The sequence below is a fragment of the Micromesistius poutassou genome, assembly GCF_964030765.1.
Source record: "Micromesistius poutassou genome assembly, chromosome: 8".
NCBI classification, from domain to species: Eukaryota; Metazoa; Chordata; class Actinopteri; order Gadiformes; family Gadidae; genus Micromesistius; species Micromesistius poutassou.
Genome location: NC_140278.1, coordinates 15,432,143 through 15,443,431, shown reverse-complemented (window position 1 = coordinate 15,443,431; position 11,289 = coordinate 15,432,143). Strand labels below are relative to the sequence as shown.

General features: G+C 43.6%; 1 protein-coding gene and 1 non-coding gene across 2 annotated transcripts; both read left to right on the top strand.

Annotated features, from left to right (window-relative positions):
- Window positions 1–633: 633 nt before the first annotated feature.
- Window positions 634–11,186, top strand: ppp1r8b (protein phosphatase 1, regulatory subunit 8b). Its single transcript, XM_084471183.1, has 7 exons — window positions 634–740; window positions 1,205–1,265; window positions 1,633–1,786; window positions 4,712–4,929; window positions 5,245–5,389; window positions 6,260–6,324; window positions 9,387–11,186. Exons 1-7 carry the CDS (start codon window positions 685–687, stop codon window positions 9,738–9,740), a joined length of 1,053 nt encoding a protein of 350 aa, XP_084327309.1. The 5' UTR covers window positions 634–684; the 3' UTR covers window positions 9,741–11,186.
- LOC311352303 (small Cajal body-specific RNA 1) lies at window positions 1,413–1,570 on the top strand. Its single transcript, XR_014636880.1, has one exon.
- Window positions 11,187–11,289: the final 103 nt, after the last annotated feature.

The window sequence follows — 11,289 nt, the reverse complement described above, 5'->3', positions numbered from 1 at the left end:
GAATGAGCATTCATGTGCAGTATTGAAGTGTCTACAGTCTCATAAGTATATTGGGCAAGCCCTGTTGTCTGGCTGGGGGGATGGGGATGTTAGTTAAGTTTATATGGGTTCCACATTCAGCAGTTTGTGGATATTAAAATGCTGATAACTGTTCAAACAATGCAACAAAGGGAAACCACATTGAGTGATAGATAAAACAGAAACGAAAGGTATTACAAAGCGGAAGAAAAAAGCAAATGGAGGAAGCAAGTGGAGCAAGGATGAGAATGAGTCAATATAAATTACCACATTCTTGTGTGATCATTTTCAGCTGACAGAAACAGTGGAAAATATTATGTTGGAAAGCTCAAAATGAAGTGATCAGATACCAATGTCACTAAGAAGTGAAATATTTAGTTGTGCTGCAACTGAGTTTATAAAAGTAGCTAAATTGATTTAGAGAATTTAAGTCTCTGTAAGTTAGTTAGGTTTATTTGTTTTGGTGCGTTTTTTTTTCTATGAGAAGGAAAAGCCCTGATTCTTACTCCTGTTCAAACGGTGGCGCTAATGTACCGAAAAGCTGTTTGACAGTCGCCAAAAAATACAGCAAAAAAAGAAGCAGAAGAAGGAGAACCACAACTCCCAGGATACATCGGGCGCTGTTTACCCACCAAGCACTCGGTTTTTCGAAGATGAGGCTCTAGTATGGCGACTAAACCAAATAAAGATATCCCTCCACCTCCCTTTGATTGCCCATCATGGTGAGAATGCATACTTATCTTATAGTTGTGTTGCGTTATATGCTGTTATGAGTCTACGGCTCTGCATTGCATGTGATTTAACATCAGGGCATGTGTATTTCTGAGCGCTCGATAGCTCCAGGCTAGCTTGCTAGCTGTAGCAAGTGAACCTACACATCGCATTCATTTCAGCAATTTAGCTGCAGCTTTCAGGATTTATCAATATAAGCAGCTTTTATCAAGTGCTGTATTAGATGTGTCCCATCAAGCGTTTTGGTCTGGTCGCACCGATCAGTGTGCCACTCTTACATTTGACCAAAAGCAAGGAGAGCACGCCTGTTACATGGACACACATCCTGACCTAACAGCCATTCAAACGACCACCTATCATTAAAGCAAACTTTTTAACGAAGTCCTATCATGTATTTGTTGCTGGCTGTGTGTTGGTGCTTGACGATGTCCATATTTTGTCTTATTGAACACAGGGCAGGAAAACCTCCACCAGGTCTTCATCTGGACGTGATGAAGGGGGACAAATTGGTAGAGGTGTGTATCGACCTCAAAGAAAATGCCACCGTGCGGTCATTAACAGCATTACTTTATATATGATTTTGCTATTTGTATAGCAAGTGATATATGTACTGTGTATTGATTTGTAATGACTAATTCAATGTCATAATGAACTGGATTTACATGCACCAGATACAAACTAGTAGTCATCATAGTGAAAAATGTTTCACTGTGGACACCTTTGGCTACCCGGTTTCAAATTGGTGCAAGAATATGAGCCCTGATATTTAAGCTTCTCAGTGGGAAGTGACACTGTTGAGTTATGGATCAGAGGCACAGATAGTTAATGCGTCAGATTCCTCCTTTCAGTCTATTTAACATTTGAACATGCTGTCTCCTTCAGAAACTGATAATAGATGAGAAGAAGTACTACATGTTTGGGAGGAACCCTGACTGGTGCGACTTTACCATCGACCACCAGTCATGCTCGCGAGGCCATGCTGTGCTCGTCTACCACAAACACCTCAAGAGGGTCTTCCTCATCGACCTGAACAGCAGTAAGAAGGCCTTCAGCATCTCCCACACTCACTCATGCATTTATTCATCAGACTTCAGTTAACCTTAAACATAGACCTAAAACATGAAGACACTCTTAAAGTGGTGTACTTCAAGACTTGCACAGTAAAAGTCCCCTCCCAGTTATTTAAATTAAAGAAACATGGGATTATCATTTTGTCGCTGTTCACAGATTTTGTCCCTGCTCAGTGAGTGGATTAGGAAACAAAACAAAACATAGTATAACTTTCACTGAACAGACCATGGTCCGGTTGCATTTGCTTTGTGTAAATAAAAATGCAGGAATTATAGAGGAAGTTACAAGTTATAGTTGAAGTGTTTACAAAGTCAGGCTTTACACATTACAGAAAACGGGTTGCACTACCCAAACTAGTTCTTTCAAAGCGCTAAGCAGTTGCCAAATGTTTACAGAGTCGACGTGTCGAAGTTATGAGTCGACAAATTGATCGATTAAAAAAAAAAATAATAATATTAATAAAAATAAAAATTACGCCTCGACGGCAGCAGCAGTTGCGGACCTCAAATGATCTGTGCTTTCCTTTAAGACCGCGGCCCGCCATCATATTTCAAAGGTTGCACTCAGGAGCACACCAATAACTCCATGAGTCGGGCGGCCGACTCATTTTTTTAAATACGATATTGAAGCCGCGCCTCCTCTTTGCAACGGAATTTGTTTAAGACATAAAACCATTTAATTTAAAATTCACACATTAAAATAAATATTTTTGTTTTTAAATAAATATTTGGAAATGAAAATGTTGGTGTATTTGGGCTGAGATATTTTTACTCTAGGCTTCTTAGGCCTACTTGAGAAGGTGCACCTGGAGACTGTGTGGGCGCACTCCTGTCTGCAATGGTGTGGTCACTGATTGAGATTATATTTATAAATATGAAGTAGGACTATATAAATATAAACAAAGTTTAATAAACAGTTTAATGAACAAAAATACTTCAGAATAAAGAAGGCAAAATACAATGCGCAAATTCTCAACAATTAAAACAAAATGTAGGCTGGGCTAAAACATAACTAAAGAACAAATAGATAGCAGTGAGTGAAAAATAATAGCCTATCCTAGGATTCCATTCTCATTCTTAAACAATGGACTTGTTCTTATTTAGAAACACCAACATGTCCACGTGAGACGGGAGAAGGCGAGTCCGAAGCCTGTTAACGATCAAGCCCGCAGTAGAGAAAACCCTCTCGGATGTGGCAGGGATGCATAAATATTGCTTGGCCAAGCGGGACAGCTTCTTGTACCTGCTCTCATTAAGTTTCCACCAGAGAGCAGGGTCTTGCGTGGGGGAGATGCTGTCTTCGCCCAGGTATCCCTCCAATTCTGACTGAACAGATGTGGTTGGCTCCTCTGTGAAATATTTGTCCCCGAAAAAGGCAAACATGGCATCGACATGTTTAGCACTTTTTCGGGGAGCGGTTCTGCGAGAGGTGGCTCATCATCATTCTCATCCGACACCCTGGGTGATGCTGGGAGATTGGACAGCATATTGCAAACTTTTGTGTGGACAGCTTCTCTGACCTCGTCGGTTGTAAACCTGAGGTGTTTGTGCCGCGGATCCAAGAAGGATGCCACCAAGGCCGCTTTCTGCGCTGTTTCCGCGTTTTCAGGCTCCATGCGCGAGGAGAGAGACTGTGCCACTTTCCCCTTGAAATCCCTCACTTTTGGAGACTCGCCTTCTGTCGGCTTCAGGTAACGGGAGAGCAGAGTGGCTGTTATCGGATATACCATTGAAATCGTAATCTCAGTTTCACCGCACGGTGTGGTTGTGGCGCATTTTAGAGACCACAGCACAGGCAACAGTTCTTAAATGACGTGCCAGCTTGCATCGGCAAGCTCGAGAGTACGCGCATCTGTCAGCTTGGTGAAGTCCCGGTCGGATAACACCGCTGCCCAGCGCTGCTCCAGTAGGCGCTCGAACATGTCGTATATAGAATTCCATCTTGTTTTCACGTGCTGGATCAGATGGTGCTGGGGCAGATTTTGATCTGCCTGCTTTCCCTTCAGTGCTTCGGTTGCCACTGTACTGTGGTGGAAATGGGACACAAGACGACTTGCAGCCCCGACAACAGTAGTAACAGGTCCCAGTTTGAAGCCGTCATTGATTGCAAGCTGCAGTGTATGGGTAAAGCATCTGTGCGATTCCCACTCCAGATAACGGGAGTTTGCAAGCAGAATGTTGGACGCGTTGTCATGTACGCAGGCTGCCACTCTGTCAGCTATGCCCCAATTCTCAACGGCTGCTTGCAGGACGTTAGCCATATTTTCCGCCATGTGCCTCTCTGGCATTGAGCGGGTCTGCAGGATCGCACTCTGCACAACCCAGTCATGAAAATGTATAGCATTATGGAGGAGAGTGGCTAGGTCCGAGGCACTACATGAGTGCAACAAATCATAGTCAATTGCGACTTTGCCTTGCAAATCAATGTCCTTTCCAGTCTTCTCCAGTCTTCTCAATCACTTCCTTGTTTACATATAAGCTATTGTTACATACAACAATAGCTTGTTGCTGATTCGTAACAATCTGGTTGTCGTGTCGACAAACTCCTTAAGTTGAATTGAAACATTACTAAGTTGTTACCAGTTTCGACATTACTTGTCTATTGCTGGTGCAACTAAATGTAGACACTGCTAGTTTGTAACAAACTAGTGGTTTCTTTGTAAGGGCTTTACACATAGATGATCAACTAATTTAGGTATAGCTGGTTATGACAGTTATAAGAATATAATAATAACTATACACATGATCCATAATGCTTTGGATAAAAGCATCTCGCAAACTACATATAAACAATTACAAAAAGAACAAACTATACATAAACAATTACAAAAAGAACAAACTACACAAACAATTACAAAAAGAGTAATAATGCAACGGGTTCTCTTCTGTAGCTCACGGCACGTACCTGGGACACATCCGCCTGGAGGCCCACAAACCACAGCAGGTGCCCATCGACTCCACCATCTCGTTCGGGGCGTCCACGCGGACCTACACCATCAGGGAGAAGCCCCAGACCCAGGGGGCGGCGGGCACCGGTGAGGGCAAGGCTGGGGAGGATGAGGAGCTGAAGGGTCTGCTGGGCCTACCGGAGGAGGAGACGGAGCTGGAGGTGAGCTCCATCAAGACTTGGTTGCAAGAACTCGGCTCTTGACATTTTTACAGTTAAATGGTTAAATGGCCCAATTGCGCACTCTGACAACAAGCGCTCTGAGCAGCTCCCACAAAAATGTTTTTAAGTGTTTTTGACTGGGGATTTATGTTATTCTACATTGAATTGAATGTGTAAATAGCATTTTTATTTTATTTGGTTATGGCGGTTGTTTGCCGTCACCCTGCAGTCGCCTTGTCAATCGCACCGTATTCCAATATTGTGTGTGTGTGTGTGTGTGTGTGTGTGTGTGTGTGTGTGGCCGGCCCTCTGCAGAACCTGACTGAGTTCAACACGGCCCACAACAAGCGCATCTCACTGCTCACCATCGAGGAGGGCAACCTAGAGATTCAGCGGTCCAAGAGGAAGAGGAGGAACTCCCGGGTCACCTTCAACGAGGAGGACGACGTCATCAACCCAGGTAACTGTTCTGTGAGACGCGCTTGTATCCCAGTGAGTGAGGACACAGGCTCAATGAGCCTTTGGTATGGAATACAGGAACCAGCTTCAGGTCAATACCAAGAGCCTTGCTGCATGGCAGGGTCTTAAACCCGACAGACCCTAGTGGATTATGGCAATTGTGGCTCAACGGGACTCATTTGGGTATGAAAGATGCAATGCACCTAGCCAGAAGGGGGAACCGGAGAGCAAGTTAACCTTGGTAGTGAGTGATGTGCTTGGTTATGGTGCTAAACTAGGACACACATCTATGTTGAGCTGCTGGGGATGAAGGGTCAATTCCTTTAATGATTCCATAATCCTTGGTCGAAAAACATTCAGAAACGGTTTGTAATAAGTAGCATCGTGTATTTATTACAAGGATGCTACAGAAGTCCCAAGTACACAAACTTGTGTCAAGGGGTTCTATTTTACGATGTAAAATATAAGTTGGGCTGGTCGGAATACATCATTTAAATAGGATAATCGTTTGATTTATTGATTGAAACTTCACAGAGGGCTTTCTGCAGGATGGAGGCCAGACCGATCTGCAGAGAGAAAAATTATGTGATCTTGTGTTATAGAGATGGTCTCTTGAGGCTAATTATTACCAGGAGATAGTTTAAAGTGCTCCCACACTGCCGTTCTATTTGACATCTTGACAACAGCTCCGTCCGTCTTGCAGATTTCCACACATAGACAGCAGCTATCGAAGGCTAAAATGTTATTTTTACGGCCAGCCCTGATAAGTAGATAATAGATAGACACATAAGATAAACACCAGTGCATGCTTATTTTTTTAATAGAAGACTGCGGAAACTAAATGATGATGTGATGTATGATGTCATTGCAGAGGATGTGGATCCGTCTGTGGGTCGTTTCAGGAACATGATCCAGACCGCCGTAGTACCCATCAAGGTAAGCTCAAGAACCATCAAGTAACCCCTTTAGTTAACGGGCCCCTCTGTCGCCATAAAAGTAAGCCTTAAAAACATTTATAGTTGCTGTGATGCGCCGTTTGTTTAGTGCGCATTGTTACTGCTTTGCTGTAAACAAATGGTGTAATTGGTGTGGACATGCAGGCAACGTACTACTCTTTGTGCGTAGTTTCAAAATGCCATATGTACATCACCACATTAACCCCGCACAAGAGACATGTTGACGTCCTTGTTGTTTTGCGTCGGCTAACCCAGTTCATGCTTGATGCATGGCGTCTATAAATTAGGTTTAATCCATAGAACCATCAAGGTACTATCATGGCAAACAGCATTCTCCTGATCTAAACTGATGGAAAGCTCAGTGACCAAACCCAAATGGCTTAGAGAATGAAACAAGGTGTCTTAAGAGGACTTCTTCTGCCACCCGAAATAACATCTACTTATTTTGAAGACATGAACTACACATAAACTTGGCATGACTTGTAAGTGCTCTTAGTCGTCCGAATGAATCCGTGTTTATGACAGATGATTGGTAGTGGGGGAGTAGCCCTGCATATCAACACTATGGAGCTCTCACCTACAGTCAGGTCCATAACTATTGGGACATCGACACAATTCTAATCTTTTTGGCTCTATACACCACCACAATGGATTTGAAATGAAATCCACAAGATGTGCTTTAACTGCAGACTTTCAGCTTTGATTTGAGGGTATTTACATCCAAATCAGGTGAACGGTGTAGGAATTACAACAGTTTGTATATGTGCCTCCCACTTTTTAAGGGAACAAAAGTAATGGGACAATTGGTTACTCAGATGTTCCATGGCCAGGTGTGTGTTATTCCCTCATTATCCCATTAACAAGGAGCAGAGAAAAGGTCTAGTTCATTTAAAGAGTTAATTTCAGGTGTGCTATTTGCATTTGGAATCTGTTGCTGTTAACTCTCAATATGAGATCCAAAGAGCTGTCACTATCAGTGAAGCAAGCCATCATTAAGCTGAAAAATCAAAACAAACCCATCAGAGAGATAGCAAAAACATTAGGTGTGGCCAAATCAACTGTTTGGAACATTCTTAAAAAGAAAGAACGCACCGGTGAGCTCAGCAACACCAAAAGACCCGGAAGACCACGGAAAACAACTGTGGTGGATGACCGAAGAATTCTTTCCCTGGTGAAGAAAACACCCTTCACAACAGTTGGCCAGATCAAGAACACTCTCCAGGAGGTCGGTGTATATGTGTCAAAGTCAACAATCAAGAGAAGACTTCACCAGAGTGACTACAGAGGGTTCACCACAAGATGTAAACCATTGGTGAGCCTCAAAAACAGGAAGGCCAGATTAGAGTTTGCCAAACAACATCTAAAAAAGCCTTCACAGTTCTGGAACAAGATCCTATGGACAGATGAGACAAAGATCAACTTGTACCAGAATGATGGGAAGAGAAGAGTATGGAGAAGGAAAGGAACTGCTCATGATCCAAAGCATACCACCTCATCAGTGAAGCATGGTGGTGGTAGTGTCATGGCGTGGGCATGTATGGCTGCCAATGGAACAGGTTCCCTTGTATTTATTGATGATGTGACTGCTGACAAAAGCAGCAGGATGAATTCTGAAGTGTTTCGGGCAATATTATCTGCTCATATTCAGCCAAATGCTTCAGAACTCATTGGACGGCACTTCACAGTGCAGATGGACAATGACCCGAAGCATACTGCGAAAGCAACCAAAGAGTTTTTTAAGGCAAAGAAGTGGAATGTTATGCAATGGCCAAGTCAATCACCTGACCTGAATCCGATTGAGCATGCATTTCACTTGCTGAAGACAAAACTGAAGGGGAAAATGCCCCAAGAACAAGCAGGAACTGAAGACAGTTGCAGTAGAGGCCTGGCAGAGCATCACTAGGGATGAAACCCAGTGTCTGGTGATGTCTATGCGTTCCAGACTTCAGGCTGTAATTGACTGCAAAGGATTTGCAACCAAGTATTAAAAAGTGAAAGTTTGATTTATGATTGTTAATTTGTCCCATTACTTTTGTTCCCTTAAAAAGTGGGAGGCACATTTCATTTCATTTCAAATCCATTGTGGTGGTGTATAGAGCCAAAAAGATTAGAATTGTGTCGATGTCCCAATAGTTATGGACCTGACTGTACATGGTTGACCATGTACTCATGGCTATTGATTTGTTATGGTACTGGTTATTCTTTTCTAGTGTATGTTGACTGTTTTCGGCCTTTGTGTACCCATCGACACCGGACATGGGACCTGTCTTTGGGGGTTGTGAGATACTGGTGGTTCGCGGCTGTTGCTAATGATTGACCAACTGCCTGGGTTTGCAGCACTAGTATGTAGTTATAGTATATATAGTATATAAAAGGATTTACAAAACGCCAAATAAAACACGACAGAAACTGTATTTCGCTACGATACTTGATAAGGAACATCAACAAATGCCACTAACCACTCGGTGAGTTGCACATTTCTGAAAACAAACGTTTAGGGTTGTTTTAAGGACTGGTTTGTGAATGCCCGTAGCCAGCTATTCTGAAGCAAGCAGGGGCGATTCTAAATGAGCCACATACCTGAGACAGGACCAATTGTCAAAATTTCAGTGTCAAACACTATTTCATCCTAGACAACCCAGAAAGGGGGCTCAAAGTGCAGAATACCAGGATTATCCTTTAAAGTGACAGGCAGGTTTGTTTGACCATTGATGGTGAATGTTGATGTTGGCAGATGTTGTGTGATAAGCTGTTATGAATTCATGAGAAAGCATGTTGTGCCCACCTTCATTCTGGGACAACCATTTGTGTTGACTGTGTTGTCAATCCCATGAAACCATTGCTCAGTGCTGTTTTTCAACAAACCACCTCGCATGTACATTCTGTGCCTTTTCATACCTATATTTTACTGATCGCTTGACATGCATCATGCACAGCTTCTTTTCAGGGGGACGTAGTGGAACGTAGTAGTTTGTAGTGGTTGACGATATTGAAGCCTGGCCTGGTTTCTAAAGCTCTGCTCTCGCCCTGCTGCCATCTTAGAAACGGAGATCCGAGGGCCAGAACACGCTGGGGCTAGAAGAGCTGGCCTCCAGGCGTCTCCATGGCTACACCCTGAGCACCGGCCTCTACGGAGACCTGCCCCCCAGCAGCCACGACAACCAGTCTGGAGGAGCCCCCGGGGGCGCCGCCATCCTGGGTGGGCTCCCCCTGCCCTTCCCCAACCCGGCCCCGGAGGTGGATCTTGCCCCCGAGGCCCACCAGCCCCCCGTCACCCTCAACCCCCTCCCCGTCACGGGCCCCTACCTCCCCGAGGGCCACAACGAACCGCGCAAGAAGAAGTACGCCAAGGAGGCGTGGCCGGGCAAGAAGCCCACCCCGTCCCTCCTCATCTGAGGCTCTCTCCTGGAGTCGCACACGGGGGCCCGCACAGGGGGGCCGCGGCCCCTCGGGACCCGGGGGCCCCTCACTTCCCAGACTGTCGTGGAAGGTTTTTTTTTTATACAGCTTTGTTTTGTTTGATCTTTTATAGTTGTTTTCACCACCAGAACTTTTCGACAGGCATTCCACAGGTACATCGGGTCCCGTCCCACTGGGCCGTGTTCGGTGGTGGGTCAGCGTGGAGTCGATGGATCATAGATCCAGGACACAGGGGGGGGCAGTCTTGTTAGCAGGAAGCTGCACGTCAACCCACGCGGTCTTGGTGCTGGTTTCAGAAAATGGCCCCTCGCTGAATTCTACTGTTGGAGTGTAGGTTGTGGTTTTGTTTTTGTTTCATTGTTCCTTCTCTACTGATGTTTGTCCCTTTTTATCTTTTATTTCTAAAGTATTTTGGAGTGGTCAGTCAGCGGGGGGGCGTGAAAGAAGCTTTTATACAAGACGTTTTACTGTGAGGAACTAAAGATGGGTGTCTTATTTTGGCATCAACGTGGATCCAGGTCTTGGTGAATAACAAGTTCATCTTTCCGTCTGACTGCATTTCGAGGAAGTTCTGTTTTTTTGTGTACCACTTGGAGGAGCTGTCATGACATGAATTCGGTTGGCGCCTCCCGTGATAACCTTTGGTATAGAAGGCCCAGATCTGTGTGGGACGACATGCACATCTTTATACCGTAAGGCCTGAACACGCCACACTGTTACCGGGCTGAAGTGGTTCATCAGACAATCATCAGATCGCAGACTTGATCCAACATGACCTGGCTTCTGAGTAGACGGTTATGTGGCTAGACACACCGGGGTTTGGTGCTTCATACTCAGATGAGCTACTGGCAGGAGCAATGGAGTTAGAAAACAAACTGTCCGTCTCTTGTTTACTTAGTAAGAACATTGTACACACAACCTTTCTCCATGTTTCCGATGGGACACGCACATTTTGTTATCCTAAGACTGATATAAATTTTACAAAAATGAATGTGGACTTGTCCTTCTGGTTTATTTTGCGCATAATTACGAGAGTAGAAACGGCAAAACTTTGTAATTGAGAGAAAATGAACTGATGTGAATGAGAAATCACATGACATTATTTTTTTGGTATCATGGTACATATGCTTTGAAATGTTTAAAATGCATTCCAGACCAATACAAGTGAATGAACCGATCTTGCAGTTAAATAGATAAACATATTCAGTTAATTAATATCGTTGGATGTTAAGTTTTCATCCATGTTGACAATATTTTGAGAACTTTCAAATTATAAAATTATAACATTGAACAAAGTGTTTCTATATTTAAACAACTCAAATGAAGAAACGTTCGCTTTCCAATATAATTTCAGTTTTAATCCATTTGTATCCAATTAAAAGTGTTATGGTAACAAACTTAAATCAGTTACATCCTTAATATAGTGTTTATACAATTATTAGTTTAATAATTGAATTCATATTATTTATCAATACAATTAATTAAATATTGTAGGTGGGATGTGTTGTGGGAATTGTATGCCTGC